The sequence below is a fragment of the Chiroxiphia lanceolata genome, chromosome 5 (assembly GCF_009829145.1).
Source record: "Chiroxiphia lanceolata isolate bChiLan1 chromosome 5, bChiLan1.pri, whole genome shotgun sequence".
In the NCBI taxonomy this organism is placed as follows: Eukaryota; Metazoa; Chordata; class Aves; order Passeriformes; family Pipridae; genus Chiroxiphia; species Chiroxiphia lanceolata.
Window position 1 is genome coordinate 68,082,486 of NC_045641.1, and position 16,839 is coordinate 68,099,324.

The 16,839-nt window shown below is 43.9% G+C and overlaps 1 protein-coding gene across 1 annotated transcript; it reads right to left on the reverse strand.

Annotated features, from left to right (window-relative positions):
• Positions 1-1,729: 1,729 nt before the first annotated feature.
• Positions 1,730-15,910, reverse strand: LOC116787700 (ubl carboxyl-terminal hydrolase 18-like). Its single transcript, XM_032689526.1, has 11 exons — positions 15,791-15,910; positions 12,749-12,925; positions 11,279-11,375; positions 9,872-10,014; positions 6,831-6,910; positions 5,880-6,026; positions 4,958-5,053; positions 3,790-3,960; positions 2,931-3,062; positions 2,476-2,525; positions 1,730-1,969 (listed from the first exon to the last, which is right to left on the reverse strand). The coding sequence occupies exons 2-11, from the start codon at positions 12,915-12,917 to the stop codon at positions 1,882-1,884; spliced, it is 1,173 nt and encodes a 390-aa protein (XP_032545417.1). The 5' UTR covers positions 12,918-12,925; positions 15,791-15,910; the 3' UTR covers positions 1,730-1,881.
• Positions 15,911-16,839: the final 929 nt, after the last annotated feature.

Genomic DNA, 16,839 nt, shown 5'->3' on the forward strand with positions numbered 1-16,839 from the left:
TTTTCATTGAGAGTAATATTTTTTCACTGACTGGAAAGATTCTTAATGTATCTCAGCAATTGCTTCCTTGATGGGTAACATTCCTGGAAGGTTATGACACATTTAAGGCATTTTTCATAAGCATTAAGTTTTAAAATTTCAACTTATGTCTGATTAGAAATGTCTTGTCAGTCTCTTAACCCATTAATTTCCCAGTTTCTGGAAGTGCACTATTTTTCCGCTCCTTCACTTCAGCAAAGTGCTGGACAAAGCAAACAGGAACTTGGTTTTCTTACTCATCCATTGCAAGGCGCTTTAGAAAGATTGCAACACATCCTTGAATGTGAATAGGCTGAAAATTCCTCATCCTGGTGACAAACAACACACCGGGATATTTTAACTAAGAAGGAGCAGTATAAATACAGGAGAGTTGAGCAGAATAACGGACCTTGCTGTACAGCAAAATAAATACCTGCTACACTATGAAAGTGTAATTTCATAGCTGTGCTCCAAAATGTCTCAATTTACCTTCCACATACCGACAGAAAATGGACATGATTTCTGAACTTCATCATCATTATCAAAATATAATTAAGTTATACACAGCTGCTATTAAATCTACATTAGTAATTTTAAAATGTGCTCAGTCTCGCAAAAATAGCACCTTTGTAAAGATACAGTCAAAGTGCTGGAATCCTCGATCCCTTCACAGGATCGAGGTACAACAAGACTTAATGCCACCAGGGCATTAAAAGCATCACAATCAAATTTTTTGACTTTCCTCACAATAGACCCTTGTGATGAGCCTTCAGAACACTCTTCTTCACGCTGTCACATGTGACCAACCTTCCTTTCCAGCTCTCTTTACATTTTCCCTCTGTGTGGTCTTGCCATGGGAGTACAGGTCGAACCAACAGCACAGAGTAACAGGACTCAACAGGAGATTTAAAAATTACCCACTTTCTTTATACAGTTGTTCTCTCTAGAACATTTTCTGCTTGAGGGACATTCCCACTTCAAGGGCAGAAAGGGAAAGGCAAGGGCAAGACAATTCCAGCTGGCAACCAGGTGAAGAATACTTAAGGAAAATCCCAAAAGTTCAAGCACAGCAAAGCATCTTACTTCCCCTATCACAGTGTATGCCCTGCATCATGCAAAATCACTAATTAGCTTCAGAATCTCTGTTACTCTGAATATTTTCCTCTCTACAGGAAAGAAAACGCATATAAACACCTAATAAGTGTGTTAAAACAATAATCACCTGCACAAATATATATGAATTCATCTTGTAAATCAGACCTGCTACAATAGCTCCTGATTTAAAACACCCCGTTGTGCTGACGCCAACTTTCAATACATCTCAGCCCCTGTAGTGATTCATTTTCCGGGAGGTTTTAAGGAGTAAGAGTCACTGGCACATGGCATAAAGGTTCTGATCCTTCCTGCAGCTGTTTCTGGTGACTTCTGAGGTCTCCTGCCCAGCTTGCCAGCATCTCACATGGTGCTAAAAGGGCAAAGTCTCAAGCTCTTACTGGTCAGGTATGGCTATCAGTGCTCCCCAGTCATACCACACAACTCTCTGGAATATCACACAGGTTTTCAGGCCAAACACTTCCCCCTGTATGGGAATTTAGGCATCAGCATTAAGGAAACTGCTAAATCAGCAGACACAAGGACTAACTCACTATCTTTTAAAGATGAAATGAATATGTAGAATCACATGAACATAAAAAATACATGAAAGAAAAAGTTTTAGTTACAACAGTTCTTAGATCCTTCTTCTAGCTGAGTGTTTTTCATAAATAAATGTGAACGTAGAGGTTGCTGAGTGCAAAAAGGTTTTCTTATGGAACATTTGTGCATATCCACTCTTGCACAGAGGTGCTGAGCTCCATGGACAACTCACAGCTTTCCCAGACACTCTGATAGTCCTGGATAGGGCTGCTGAGGATGTTTTTTCATGTAAATCAAGAGATAGGCCGTTTCTCCCCTGTAGAGGTAAAGAAAAAGCAAAATGCGATGTATATGTTTGAAGATCTTGGTTGCAATTAACCTCCCAGGTTTGCTCCTGCCCAGCTTTTTGTGGTTTGGATCAACTAAGCTGACCCTTTCCAGTGTTCCTGAGAGAGCATATAAAGCTGACTCCCTGTCAGTACTTTAGCTTATAGGAGGGATTATCTCCCTCTTAGAATTATCCCACTCTCATAAGCTATTTTCTTATGATGCATCAAAACAAAAGCATGCAAAAATCCTGATTGACGTATCTAACTGCAACCAGCCTCATTTGTGACTACTCAGTAACCCTAGAGGCTCCCAGTATAGTCATATGCAGTCCCATCAGAGTAACCAGAATACAAGGATGCCTCTTCTACTCTCCTGCATCCCCACTACATCCCAGGCAATATGCAATTCAAATCATTTATCTTCCCTCTCTTTGCTACTCTCATTCCAAAATCCAGAGCAGCATTAGGTAAAAACAGAGATATGTTTTCATACCAGTGGAGGTTGGAATGTCCATAGGTGCATTTAACATCATCCCATGATACCTAGAGAAGAAAAACACACAAGAGGAGGCTGGTAAAAACTCTTAGGAGATGGACACGTTGTGATACCAATGCACCAGTTCTCATAAGAGTGGTGTAAGTGGTACTTCCAGGAACTAAGCACCTTTTAATAAATTGGTTTATTGCTTTACGAGGAAAAGTTCCTCTTCTAACACAGTAGAGTACATAAAGTAGGGGTATACATCAAATGGCTGCTTTTGCAAGTCGCAAAGCAGAAACTGAGGCCTTGTTTGGTGCAGAAGCAAGAGCCTGTAGCAGAGGTGCACAAAGCTCTGCAGCTTCAGCTTCTTTTCCTGGTTCTCTTTAATTAGCAGTCAGTCAGACTGAGCAAGATCTGGAGGAGAGGTGGGGAAAGTACAAAAAAAAACCATGGATTGATCTCCTCACCTGGCAAACCTGAGAATCATTAAAGCAATACCATTTACACTCTGTGAGGCTTTGAATGTAGGCACAGTAATGTCCACAACTAGATGATCCTGAATGAGCAACAACAGCAAAAAGGCTATACTGCCAGGTGGCCTGCAAAGAGACACAAAGAGTAACTTTTAGTGTAGTAATTCTAATTTGCCACTGACTGAAGAGAAGCAGCATCCAGGACAGCAAGGATGTGGATTTTGTAAGGAGAAAGGAAGAAGAGCAGATTAGCCTTGAGGATCCTGCCTTTTTTGCTCTCACCCTCATAGTTTTGCCTGCCAGCTATGGGCTGGCAGCCTCCCTGGAGATCACAGGAATGTGAAAAAGGTAGAAGAATAGCAAAGGAGTTACACTACAGACAACACCACACAGGTGACTTTTGCTATTGCCACATTTCCCTCTTTTATTTCACAGTGAGGGGGACAGAGCCACAGTGGGGCAGAACACTCTCACCAGCTTGGTAAAGCTGTTGTTTCCTTGCTAAGCTCAACTCTGTGGTCAACAACACTGCATGGGAAATACCAGGAATGGAGTTCCCCTGCCTAGGACTGGTGAGATATGTAAAGCCTGGCTTTTGTCCTAATGGCAGGAAATTCCAGTTATTGTGCTTTTGGTGATTGAGTACAGAATGCTGAATAATGACTGAACCAGTTAAAACTATGGGATGTGAGGCAACACCAGACACAGGTGAAAGATGTCTGAGACATAGAGTTTTAAGACAGGTACTTTGAAATCAGGCAAGTACTGGTGTGATCTCTTAAAATTTTATAAGACTTGAGCAGAGAGGAGAAGAAAATCTTCTCTTTTTTAGACAGCCTTAGGAGTATCTCACCTTTTCATTGTCATCTGCTTGGCACTGATTTTCTGTCAAGACTCCATTGAAATCAAGGTCCCGTGGGAATGGGAGATAGTGACTAAGCTTGTGCGTGTAGGATGATTTTTCAAAGCAGAAGCGCTTTAGGTGTATGGTCAGAGTCTGTGGCAGATAGACGAGCTTCATGCTCTGTAAAACAATAAATAATGTGATTGAAAACTAAGGAATAAACCTGGGGAGGTAGGCTGGAAACAGCCATTGGCATCCAGTGCATATAGCGTGGAGAACAGCCAGTGCTACAAGTGAATGGCTGCCAACTGCACCACACAGCAGATGCCAAACCTTTGTAGCCCATTTGCACACAAGACACATAACGGAGCTGTGATAACCAAGTTTCTCAGCTTCAGTGTGATCAGCACCCAGCCTTGGGTGTGTCAAGGGCTGCTTCATTTCTCATCTGCTTTCCTAACCCTAGTTTGGTAGCACTAGGTAGGGTGAGGAGAGGCAAGCCAACTTCTTTGTGACGTGACCACTGGAGCTCCGTGAAGGATGTCAAGCTGACAGCTCATTTCTTCCAGCACTGCCTGTTGCTGCCATGGCTGCCACTAAGACATATGGATTCATTGTGGCCTCAGAGGCAGCCCAACAGTGAAAATGTTGTGGGAAGTTCCCTCCAAGCCTTGCGCTAAGGCATTCTCCCTCACACTGCTCTCTTTAACGCACTTCCCTCTTCATGAAACAGCTAATTCATCATCTGGCACAGACTGATACTCTGAAAAATGGAGAGCCCAGTGGAGAGCAGGGAAGAAAGGAAATCATCCTACAATATCCTACTTTTAGGTGTATGCACAGTTTAAGTAACATATTTTTGTGCACCTCTGCAGCTACGCAGCAGTGTAAAGGCCCACAGTGCTCACACAGAATAAACCAACAGAAGCTCCTCTTCTTGGTGACTTAGAGTAAAACTCATGAAATCCTTTGGAGCAAGAGCTACGTCTACAGCAGGGAACTTCCTAACAGGAGGAAAGATGCATGTGGTTTATACCTTGCTGATACTTCTGTGCTGACAAATCTGAGTTGTTGATCTCCTCTTAAACTGATATGGTTGAGTCCTTTCCGCACCCTTCCCAGTCCTAAAGGAATTTCTCTGTGTGAGAGACTTTTGGGAAAATAATTCTCTGATTACCTTCAAAAAAGGTGTTTTCATTCCACATTGTTGACAGAAACACATGTTTTGACCAGTCAGCTCTTCTGGATGGAAAAAGTGCTGTAAACAGTCCTCCTATGAAGACAGAGGAGATTTCTTTCAACTGAATTCCTTCAAGCTGGGTTTCTATTTCTACTTTATTTCACAGAATACAAACAAATAACAAAACTACAGAAGGCATATTTTATTCAAAGGACAAAAGACTGCCTAGCAGCCTAAAAAAAGGGTACCCCATTTTTTCTAGCTGCTATTATGATTGCATTAGTTGGGAAAAAAAATGGAGATACCACATTTTTCGCAAAGAAGATGTTGATGCACACGTGTCTTTTATACCTACTTCAAAGCTTTAAAGGTTTTCAAAGAGTAATGATGAAAAAGTATAAAGTGGTCAGGTGGTCCAAGGGTGAACTGGCACCTCAAAAATCCACTATATTTGTGGCAGCACCTACACAGTCACCAGCACTGCTCTGTCTGCAGCACTGATTCAACAGTGAAAGACCACTGCACTGGGCAAACACAGTGTGTCTGGCCAGGGATTCCAAGTTATCTAGGACACCTCACTGTGGTACCTAAGGACTCACAGGTACACATCACTGCGTAGTTTGAGTCTTTGAGTCTATTACAGAGTATTTAGCCAACATTCTTTTTAGAAAGGTGATTCAAGGGCTTTATTTTCCAGCCCCTAAATCAAACAAATTTTTTGAGACCTCTAAAACTCTTCCAAACAAATAAGAAATGTGAAGGAGGAAAGACCACTCCCTGGTGGTCCCAAACGCTCTACAGAAATCTTGCAGTGATTCTAGATGCGACACAGGAGACACCAGTGCTGCAAGGAGATGGCTCCCACAGTGAACAGAGGGGAATCTTTCTCCTAAGGGAACAGTGCTGCCACTAAACTTACCAGAGTCTTCAGCCTGTGAGAATTGGAATCCAACACCGGCAGTGGAAGGGTTAACATGCAGCTGTTGTTCTTTATTTCAAAAGAGCAACTCTGACAGGCCAGATGCTCCTGTATGCAGATAGTGTACAAATCACTCAGCTCTTCAACCTGAGGGACAAAAAAAGGCCAAAACAAGGTTTATGGAGATGACAGATGATATATGCCTTATGGGTGGAAAAGTTATTTCAAGCCAGGTTACTGCTTTAGTGTTCAAACCAAATTCTAACACTGACTTATGTGAACAGGCCAATTCCCATAATTCAAAGGAGGACAACTCCTTCCCCTCATCTCCTATCAGAGGGGAAAGACACAGCCTATAACAAGATCAGAACAGTTAAATGTCTGCTTTGATGCAGAATTGTATTGTTTTGTTTGAAACTGCAAAAGAAGCCTGTCTTCTGTATGAAGAAAACTATGACTGAGTCAAGGAAGAATCACTTTTCCCAGTCTGCTAGAAGAAACTGTCATATATATAACGTACTAACAGTGACTAACTAGAATGAAATGCATGTGGCTGACTTCAAAAAATGGAAAAGCTGTGTCAAGGCATGCCAATAAATGCTTACAGAAATTTGGGGGGAAAAAAACAAATGAAAGAAAACTAAATTTGGTATTGCAAAAAGATCAATTTTTTACTTATTAATCAACTCCCCCGTTAGAGCTGAGACTCTGGCATGCCCTAAGAGTAGGAAGAACAAAAATTAACTGTAATTCAAAATGTTGTAGGTTATGAGATCAAGACTTCCTCTCCCATTTGAAAGATGTGAGGAAAGACCCAAACAGGGGATGGCTAATTTTAAGAATTTAACTTAAGACAATTGTCAGTGAACGGGATCCTTCTCCAAGGAGCAGAGGAAACAACACATGATAAGGGCCAAAGGACCTGGTGTTCATTTCAGTTGCCATCCTTACCAGCTCTAGCTTTTTCATCTGCTTCTTTATCAAGTTCCAGAGACGCAGAAACAGCTGAGCAGCATCATGCTGCACAAACACTGGACAAACAGAAAACACAACCCAAATAAGTACTGTGAACACCACCAAGCACAAGACTTCCCACAGATGGCAAAGGGAGAGTTACTGTCCCCCATTAGATCCAGTTTCTTGTCCCTTGCCACTCCCTGCCAGGGACAGAACTTAGACTGGACAAGAGCTGCAATCTCTCCATGTGACCTGAGCAGGCAGTGGGAAAAGATAAGAGGGCTTGCACCACCCAGTGCTAAAGTTGTGTAACATGACACCAGGTGCAGGGCCAAGAGTACACCAAATACCTACCAGAAAACAGGGCTCAGATGTCTCACTGATTTGAGAGCTGTATTTCATAGCATCATAGAATTGTTTGGGTTGGAAGAGACTTAAAGGACATCTCTTTCCAACCCCCCTGCCATGGACAGGGACACCTTCCACTGGAACTGGTTGCTCAGAGCATTTTCCAACCTGGCCTTGAACACTTCCAGGCATGGAGTATCCACAACTTCTCTGGGCAAACTGTTCCAGTGTCTCACTACCTCAGAGTAAAGAGATTCTTCCTAATATCAAATCTAAACCCAACTTCTCTCAGTTTAAAGCAATCACCCCTTGTCCTATCACTACATGTCCTTGGAAAAAGTTCCTTTTGAATCCTGCTTAGAAACAATACAGGGAAGATTCTGTTCTCTTTTTCACCTTTATTACACCACAGATCTTTTTCCCCTCGTGAAGGCTATAATTCTCCTGAGTGCTGAGATAAAATTATGTCTCACACACCGAATAGTATAAACCCCTTGATCCCTATCCAGGCAAAAAGCACATGGTTTCAGCACAGGAAGCCAAGTATGACGAAGTGACATTATGCTTTGTCTTTCCACTCTGACTAAATTGGCATATTAGGAAACCTAAGGTGGTGGGATACAGCTCAATGCAGAGCTTGCTTAGAATGCCTCAGCAGGGAATTGCTTCAAGATTAAACTTAGGGGGAAGGAAAAGAATCTACATCCTTGAATGTGAAGAACTGATTTTATCAGCCAGTGATGAACTCAAGAGTTAGGAACTGAGCAAAAATTACATGTAGTATAGCAAAATCATAGTATTTCTGGACTACCTTTTTGCTTGATCATAGGTGGAACAAATTTTGCAGAATAATCCAACAACCTGATATGGAAGTGCTTTCAACTTCCCAGTAATGTAAGTCTGTGGGTACTGACTTCAGTTGTGTTCTAGTAAGATTACAGACATCTCTGATTAAACAAAGCTCAGAACATACACCTTTCCTCATGTCTAATAGCACATTCATGATCCAGGAAAAGAACCAGTTTCTCAGATGTTGGAGTTTAGGAACCACACCTGAATTTTAAAGAAGAAGGAAAAGGTGGGAAATAGTCAGTTTTACAAATTCCCTTTGGGCATCTCTCTTTGACAGGGAGAAGGCAGACAGCAAAGCCATTCAGAGTAAGGGGGGAAATGATGCAAACAGAAATATTGAGTTTATCTTGCACTCCTCCTTAAGAAAGATGGCTGGCTACCACCTACCCTTTCAGTGCTGTCCTGTTTGGGCAGGAGAGTTGGGCTGATTCCAATGGGATGAGGTTCAACAAGGCCAAGTGCCGGGTCCTGCACTTTGGCCACAACAACCCCCTGCAGGGCTACAGGCTGGGACAGAGTGGCTGGAGAGCAGCCAGGCAGAGAGGGACATGGGAGTTTGGATTGACAGGAAGCTGAACAGGAGCCAGCAGTGTGCCCAGGTGGCCAAGAAGGCCAATGGCATCTTCGCCTGGATCAGGAACAGTGTGGCAGCAGGACCAGGGAAGTGATTCTTCCCCTGTACTCAGCACTGGTGAGGCCACACCTCAAGTGCTGTGTCCAGTTCTGGGCCCCTCAGTTCAGGAAGGACATGGAGGGGCTGGAGCAGGTCCAGAGAAGAGCAACAAGGCTGGGGAAGGGACTCAAGCACAAGTGCTGTGAGGAGAGGCTGAGGGAGCTGGGGCTGTTCAGCCTGGAGAAGAGGAGGCTCAGGGGAGACCTCATCACTCTCTACAACTACATGAAAGGAGGTTGTAGCCAGGTGGGGGTTGGTCTCTTCTCCCCGGCAACCAGCAGTAGGACAAGAGGGCATGGTCTTAAGCTGTGCCAGGGGAGGTTTAGGTTGGATATTAGGAAGAAATTCTTTACAGAGAGGGTAATCAGGCATTGGAATGGGCTACCCCAGGAAGTGGTGGATTCTCCATCCCTGGAGGTTTTTAAGATGAGATTAGATGTGGCACTTAAGTGCCATGGTCTGGTAACCACAGTGGTAGTGGATCAAGGGTTGGACTTGATGATCTCGGAGGTCCCTTCCAACCCAGCTGATTCTATGATCATACAATAAAGATCAGGACAGTCAGATACACCCTGTGTATTTGTACACATAGACAGACTCCCAGAATCCTACTGTCACCAGTCACCCATGCATTCAACAATCTCTCTCTACTTTGGGACTTTGACCAGTTGGGAGATTAAGACAGCAAATTCTTCTCTGCCCTTATAAAAAGGAACAGGAAGTATGTAGTTTCTATCCTTGGGGATCCATGTGAACTTATCTTTTCCACACTATCGCTTTCTTCTAACAAGTAACAGCAGCTATTTCACTATTATGATGCCAGTACAGTAAGACAAATCAAGCTCTAAGCTGTCTTCTCAGCCCTGCACAGCCCTTTCCCCTTGGTCAGTATCTGTAGCTGAGTCTTCCAGCAGTCTGATAGACTGCTCTCCCTTTGCACATCAACAAGGACATACAGCAGGGGCTTTTTTCCCCCTCTTCACGAGCAATACACAGCATCGCACTCGCAAGGGGAAAGCAGCTATAAAAGAGCACTACATCACCATGTACCTAACTCCTGACATTTCTGAATGCAGATGCTGGAGTCTGCACTGCTTGTTAGTGCTGGGTAATCAACACCCCGGTTTGCAGGCAGAGGTGGGCATGAGGCACTGCTGCTTACATTCCACTCTGTGCGCTGAAAGGCAGCAAGCGAGCTCTGTGGGGCGAACAGCTTTGCACTTGCCACGCTGCATCTCCTCCAGCAGCAGGAGCATTTGGTACGGGACATTGCTCCTCCTCTGCGCACACGGTGGCACTGTGATCCTACAAAGGGAAGAAGCAACACGGATGGTCATCAAGGTACAATGGAGAAATATCAGACATCACACCTGAAGGAGCAGAGGTAAGTAGCCCAGCTAGCAACTCAAGAGGAACCAGAATGGGTATATTTTCAGCAAAAGAAGGAAAAAGAGGAAGCAGTCACCTGCACTAGCTCACCCTACAGCGCAGGCTGACAGTTTCAAAGTGAAAGGCCACAATGTTAAGTTGGCCTGTTCCTGAGTAAGGGACAAGCCAAGCAGGACCTCAAGTGCTTTCTGGGCTCTAGAAATAACATTAGTTACAGCCAGTTTCAGAGCTGTTCTTCCCTCCCACTGATTCATGTCCTCATGCTCAACATACCCTCAAAATTTCATGGGCACATAAATCATAATGCTTGTATTTCAACCATATGCCAGCTGAAAAGCTCTTTATCCTCCCTAAATTTATTGCAGTCTACAGGTTTTTCTAGGTCTTTCTTCAAATAACCATGATAACCTACTGTCTACATTATTTAGCTTTGCCCATTCATGACACTTCTCATCTCTGCACATCTGTAACATCTTCTTTCTCCTCTGCACAGTAGTGAATGTCTAAGAAATGTAGAGAAAGAATTGAATAGAAATGATCCACTTAGATAATTAAAGCTGCAGTGAACTGAGTAAATTGAAAACAAATTAAACCAGTTATTATTGTAGTTGGTAGGGAGACAGAAGCCCAAATCCTCCTCACAAACAACCAGGGAGAACAATCAAGCAAGACAAAGTAAAGCTATGTATTCTTGATCTGCAACAACATTATTAGTCTCCTCTATGAGGTGCTAACCAGGGCAATCAGGAGCCAGAGGCTGGGGATTACCAAATGTTTATGTTTACATGCTTAAAGTTACAAAATTAATAGTGGATATGGTTAGGCACAACACATCCTTTTTTAAAATGGCCTATGAGTAAACCTGGAATAAAATCATATCCTCTTTTGGAAAAGAGAGATACAAGTCATAAAGACTCAGTTCAGGACTGCAGCTTACTGGTGTGCAAGGGGCACACAAATCAGAGATGACTAACAAGTCAGAATACTGCAACTTCTACTTTTGCAGGCTCTAGACTATGTATGACAGACACAACAAGGCAGAGACCTTGCTGAGGGAGTTGAAAGCACCTTTGATAGCACCTCAGTGATCTAATCCTTCAAATGTACATGCCATATAAAAAAGAGGGGGAGGTAATAAAGCAACAATGGAAGTATATCTGGTAGTTCAAACAAGTGGTACCTTCGAAGTATCCCTGTGAAGTGTATATTCATGAGGAACACTTGGAGCAGAGAGTTCAGACAGCAGCTCTGTCCAAGGTTATACAGTCCAATAGCTCCTGTAGGAATAGAAAAAGAGGAAGTGAGGCCTGGAGATAGGTACAAGAAAAGAAAGTGAAAATTATTTGAAAGTGGCAAACTCCTCTTGCCATTCAGCTGTATAGGCCGAGCATCTTGGTCAGACCCGAAAAAGTGTTCAATCTATTTTTCTGTTGCTCGAGTAGATAACTTTTGGTTTTGTTTGGTGATTGACAGGAAAAACCCAAGTAAGCCTGGATAATGATACTCGGATTTCTCCCAGTTCCTCTATTTTAAGTCCTCTGAAACCACCTGAAACACCTAAACAGAAAATAAAACCACAGGAGGCAAAGGCTGCCTGTACAAGGACTTTTATTTAGTCTTTTACACAGCCAAGCAGAAAAATGAAGATCTCCATGTGGGACGAGATCCTAGCTGTCCGTCACACAGGATTCAAGTTTCCCCTTCAGCCTGTCTCTGGAATGCTTTTTTTTCAATTTTGAAGAAAGGAACTAGACTGAGAGAAGAAGCAAGTCACAGCTGCTCCTGCATCTAAAAAGGTGGCATGTTCTGTGCCCCACTGTGTAGGATCATGACCAAAGCAAGCACACAAAGGGCTAACGAAGCAGTGGACGTTTCCAGAATGGAAGAGAATGTGGCAGAAGGTGGGAGGAATTGTCTACAAGGTGCATGGAGCCAAAGGTCGCGTGACCCAGAACAAGAAGATGATTGAAGAAAATAAGAAAGCGTGTTGAAAGCTGATAGCTGCAAAGATGGACATTAGTTGTTTAACAGGTAGAAATATGCACACTGTAATTTTATAGGGCCAAGTATTGCTTGTTGATAGGTTGAAGATGCTTAGCTAACAGACCAGAAACGAAACTAGTTCCTCTATAAATAGAGGTTTGAAATAAATAATAAATGATTCTCTTGCTGACCAGCGAGGGTGTCCGTGCCTCGGTCGCTACACCCCACTGGAGTATAAGAAACCCTGGTCAGAAATTAGAAATTTTGCTTCTGAAGTCATCACCAAAGAGAGAGAGGACATGGAATGGAAACCCATAACACCTCTGAAATACATACAGTCGGTGGTAAGGGTGGGCCTAGTTCATGGTTTAGGAAATCCAGAATCAATGCTGGCTCTGTCTGGAAAGAGACAGAGCCACCATCTAGATCTTTTGGGCTGCAATGGCCAATTTGAGGACTTAAAATGGGAAAAAGCTATGAGATCCTCATGCAATCCATTCCCCTAAAACCCAAAATGGTTATTTGGCAGGACAAAATGGGAATCATCTGCATATTCCTCAGTGAAGAAGTAAGGAATAGGAGAAAATGAAGCCCGAGGACAGAATACAGAACAGCAGCCACTAGAAACAGAAAATATTAGAGCTAAGAACAGACAAAATATTATTACCATTTTTTAAGTCTGCCACACCAAAGACTGATGTCAGCCTCCGTTCTTTGGCCTTCAGCTCTTTGGCTTCATCTTTATTACTTTGTACTTCAGCTTCTGCCTCCATGGTCTCACTTAGTGCCAGCTCTGGTTTCTTGCCTCTTTCTTGATGTCCACTGTTTTGCCCCATCTACAATATTGTAAAAAGACAGAAGGATGGCAGAGAGACACAGCAAGATCAGAAAGAGTGGGAGCATCCAAAACCACTGGATTTGTCTGTGATATTTTCATTATGAAAAAGGTGAAATCACAGAATGGTTTGGGTTAGGAGGGACCTTAATCTAGTCCCAACCCTCCTGCTACAGGCAGGGATGCCACCCACTAGATCAAGGTTGCTCAGGACCCCATCCAGCCTGGTCTGGAATATCAATAAAATAAGTAAGATTACTGCAACAGCATTTGGTGTATTTGAATAACATGGGTATTGTAGCTGTGCAAGGTAACAGAGCTTAATGGTAATTGCTCATCCTGTCTTCCTCTCGAGGCTGTATAAATAAATGAACCTTCAGTTCCACAGAAACAGCTCCATCTACCTAGAGAACTCCAGATATCCCTGTTCAAGGAGATTTCGTAAATAAGATGATCAAAATTATCCCAATGGCAGATGTTGCAAAACTCCTACGTTTAGTAAAAGCAACATTTTATCACCCAAAGTACCCCAGGTATTCAAAAGCGCAAATTTCGCCTTTTTTTAGCCTTTTGACCTGATAAGCATGTTTGGTTTCTGTGCTGGGCTCCCTGCACTGCTTTTAAGTGCCTTATTCACAGCTCTGCTGTGGCATTTCGGACTGCAATTTTGAAAGACATTTAAGAACTGAAATATCAGTTTCTTTTTCTGTTCCTTCAAGTGATCACAGGCAATTGCACAAGGGAACCATTATAATACCTTGACTGTGGACAGACCATTACTCTGAGACATTCTCCTGTGACTCAGCTACTGACTACTAAACCAAAGTAAAAATACACGAGCAAAACAATATGATAAATGTTCAAATGCAATTATACAAAATTGAAACTTTTTATAAGCCCACCTCCAACACAAGGAACAGAATTAGAAAAAAGTGGGTATGCTTAGGGAAGCATTCACAGGTGAGGGGGGGGGGACTCACAAAACAAATGCTCAGATATTGTTATTTTAAAAATATTAAACAGTACATAAAATGGACCTAAGGCCAGGTGCTGAAAGAATGAAGAAAAGCTACCAAGGAAGGGAAATAAGCAAAATATCCTGATTCCACCTTTCACAGAAAGAAAATCTTTGCTTTAAAAGCATGTTTTCAGATTAACTGTGCCTAATAATTGTAAATATCAAAGCTTCTGAAGATTGAAGCAGAAAAACTAGAAATGGATTTTTTTCCCAATTATTACCTTTAAGCTTAAGTATAATTATTTCCAACTGTACTTTTGAAGATTACTTTTGAACTCTGTCATACACTCAGATTCACTAAAAATTGTCGAATTTGCTGAGAAGTTTATTTGGGGAAAAAAACCCAACTCTGACAAAGATAGATTCAAGAATATTACTTTTTATATACCCAAAATCCAGTGATTAGAACAGCTATGGAGGAAAAGAGAAATTTTATTTGATTTCTTCCTTGGCAAAACAGAGTCTGAACACACACTGCCTCTTTCCCTGGAATTGATTTAATAGTGCATTCAGGTTTCTGAAAGCCCAGCTGGTGTGGGAGCCCATCTGGGCCTGTACCATGAGAACCACTGGGTTTAGCTGGTTGGCCTTAGTCAAAAGGTGAGGGATGCTCACAGCCAGTGGGGATGTCAAAGAAGACAGAAAGGAAAGGGACAGGCAGTGCAGAGGTAGCAAAAAAATAGCTGGGGATGTAGCAGGGATGAGGCAAACCAGTGAGACATTACTTTTGTCAGGATAAGATTAAGGGTAGGATTAATGAGTAAACTCAGGGCTTTGGGTGACTTGAGAAATAGGTAGAAAAATACTAGGGCATGGGGGATACAGAGAGAGGAGGACTTGGGTTTCTGGTTCAGTGAAACTCCCCCAGGCACCTCTAGCAAGAGCTCGGGTACTGGAGCAGGGACACGAATACAGTTTCCCAACCCTGGCATGCAACTGCCTCACTTTGTCTGGCTGTCAGCAATAAAGCATTCCTAAGATTTGCACTTGACCGTCTTTCTGCTGCACAAGTGTATAAAAAAACTGGTGAGTGAGCTGAGGAACTGAGGAGCAGGCTCCCCTCCTGCCCCCAATTTCTCCTCTCTCACCAGAGGAGCAGGGTTACTTCTCAGCTTTTTTTTTGCAGGTCAGGGGTAGGACTCAGTACCTTCAAGTTTGTGGCTTGGCCGCACCAAGAAACTCCACTAGCACTGGGAATCCTGTAATCACCTAACCCTCTCACTTGCTCTCCCTCAGCCAAGCCCATCATCCTCCCTCTCATCCTGGACTGCTCCACAGTCCATCTGCCCTCCCAACACACTGGCTTCTCACAACAAACCCCCAGTGGTGCCTTCACGCCCTGTGCCTCAAAGTGCCCCTCTGCCTGAGGAGTAGCCCCCTCTCTGCCCCTGGTCACCCCTTCCCCACCATCGTCGTCTCCTTTCCCCTCATGGGCATCTTGGGGCACAGATGGTGCTGGGGGGGGCGGTGGGCTGCAGGTGGGAAGGCCAGGTTGGATGAGGCTCTGAGCAACGTGGTCTAATGGAAGTTGTCCCTGCCCATGGGAAGGGGGTTGGAACTAGGTATCTTCAAGGTCCCCTTCCAACCCAAACCATTCTATGATATTATGACTCTATGATGCCCCGAGGTGCTCCTCGAAGGGCTCCAGCAGGGACTCAATGTTATGACCCATCCTCAAGGGGAAGTACCTAAGGGCGCATCACCTCCAAACTTCTCCGGGATGCGACTGAAAGGAGACTTCCCACCGTGTTGTCGAACCATTCTCCCTTATTTCCCTCTCTTTTTATTACCTTCCCTCCCGGCACACTGCACCTCTGCCTCGACCTATCTCACAGACCAGCAGAAAGGCTTCTTACCAATTACCGCAGGACCCAGCAGCGCTTCGAGCCTCGGCTGGACCTCACGTTCACCTGCTAACAAAGGGGGGGGAAAACGAGCCTGCCCGCACCGGAGCGGCGCGGAGGAGCCGCTCACCCAGGGGATACAGGAGGGCTGCGGGATCCGGGAGGGCAGCGGGAGCCGGCAGGGCTGCGGGATCCGGGAGGGCAGCGGGAGCCGGCAGGGCAGCGGGGCGGAGCGGGGCCGTCCCGCCGCTCGGGCTGCGTCAGGCGGAGGCAGCGCCCGCCCCGCAGTTTTCATTTCCCGCTCGGCCGGGAGAGAGGACAGAAAGTGAAACTCAGCGCCGCCCTGGGCCGCTTCCCGGCGCGGAAAGGCAGCCGAAGGATCAGGGACCTCCCCCAGCTCAGCGGCCGCTCGTGGGGAAGTGCTGAGGGTGGCACAGCACTGGAACAGTGATGCCAGTACTGCCTAGGGATGCCGGTACTAAATAAATACTTGAGAAAAGCAGCACTGCTTGGTTGTGCATTAAGGTTGAAGTATTTTTCCTGCTTTTCGAAAGCTGCTCAGGATGAGGAGAAATTGCTGAAATTCCCTCTGAATCCCCTAGCTGCTCTCTGTTGTCCAGTCTCATGAAATGTAAGTAAAAGCAACTGCAGACGCTAAAAACGGAAATCTTTCACCCAGTCTGTTCAGAAAAACACATTTGTAAAAAATTCAACAACACTGATATAAAGCAGAAGCAAGCAACAGCAGTAAAGCCATTTGAAACCACTACAAGGACAATTTTAAAAAGTCGTAAAGATAGAGTAAGTACAAAAATACGTGCAATTCTGTAGTTCACTCAGCAACTTTTGTGACACGTTCAGTTTCATGAGAAACAAACCTGATGGAACTATTGCTCAAGAAACAAAAGCAGCATAATAACCTACTTGCATGACAGTCTGATTTGATGCTTGGCATCACAGTTCTCAGTAAACCCATAGACTACACATGTGGCACTTATGTTGAAAAAATGACGCAGCTAAAGCTGCTAATATTTGCATTAGGTTATCCTGTCTGCAACTTG

What these genes read in the sequence shown, in the direction of transcription:
- LOC116787700 (XM_032689526.1), bottom strand. Translation starts at nt 12,917, where the DNA reads ATGGGGCAAAACAGTGGACATCAAGAAAGAGGCAAGAAACCAGAGCTG. An exon ending in TGTGGCAGACTTAAAAAATG is followed by an intron (nt 11,376 to 12,748) that starts GTAATAATATTT and finishes CTATTCCTACAG; the next exon opens with GAGCTATTGGACTGTATAAC. An exon ending in CTCACAGGCTGAAGACTCTG is followed by an intron (nt 5,054 to 5,879) that starts GTAAGTTTAGTG and finishes CTGTCTTCATAG; the next exon opens with GAGGACTGTTTACAGCACTT.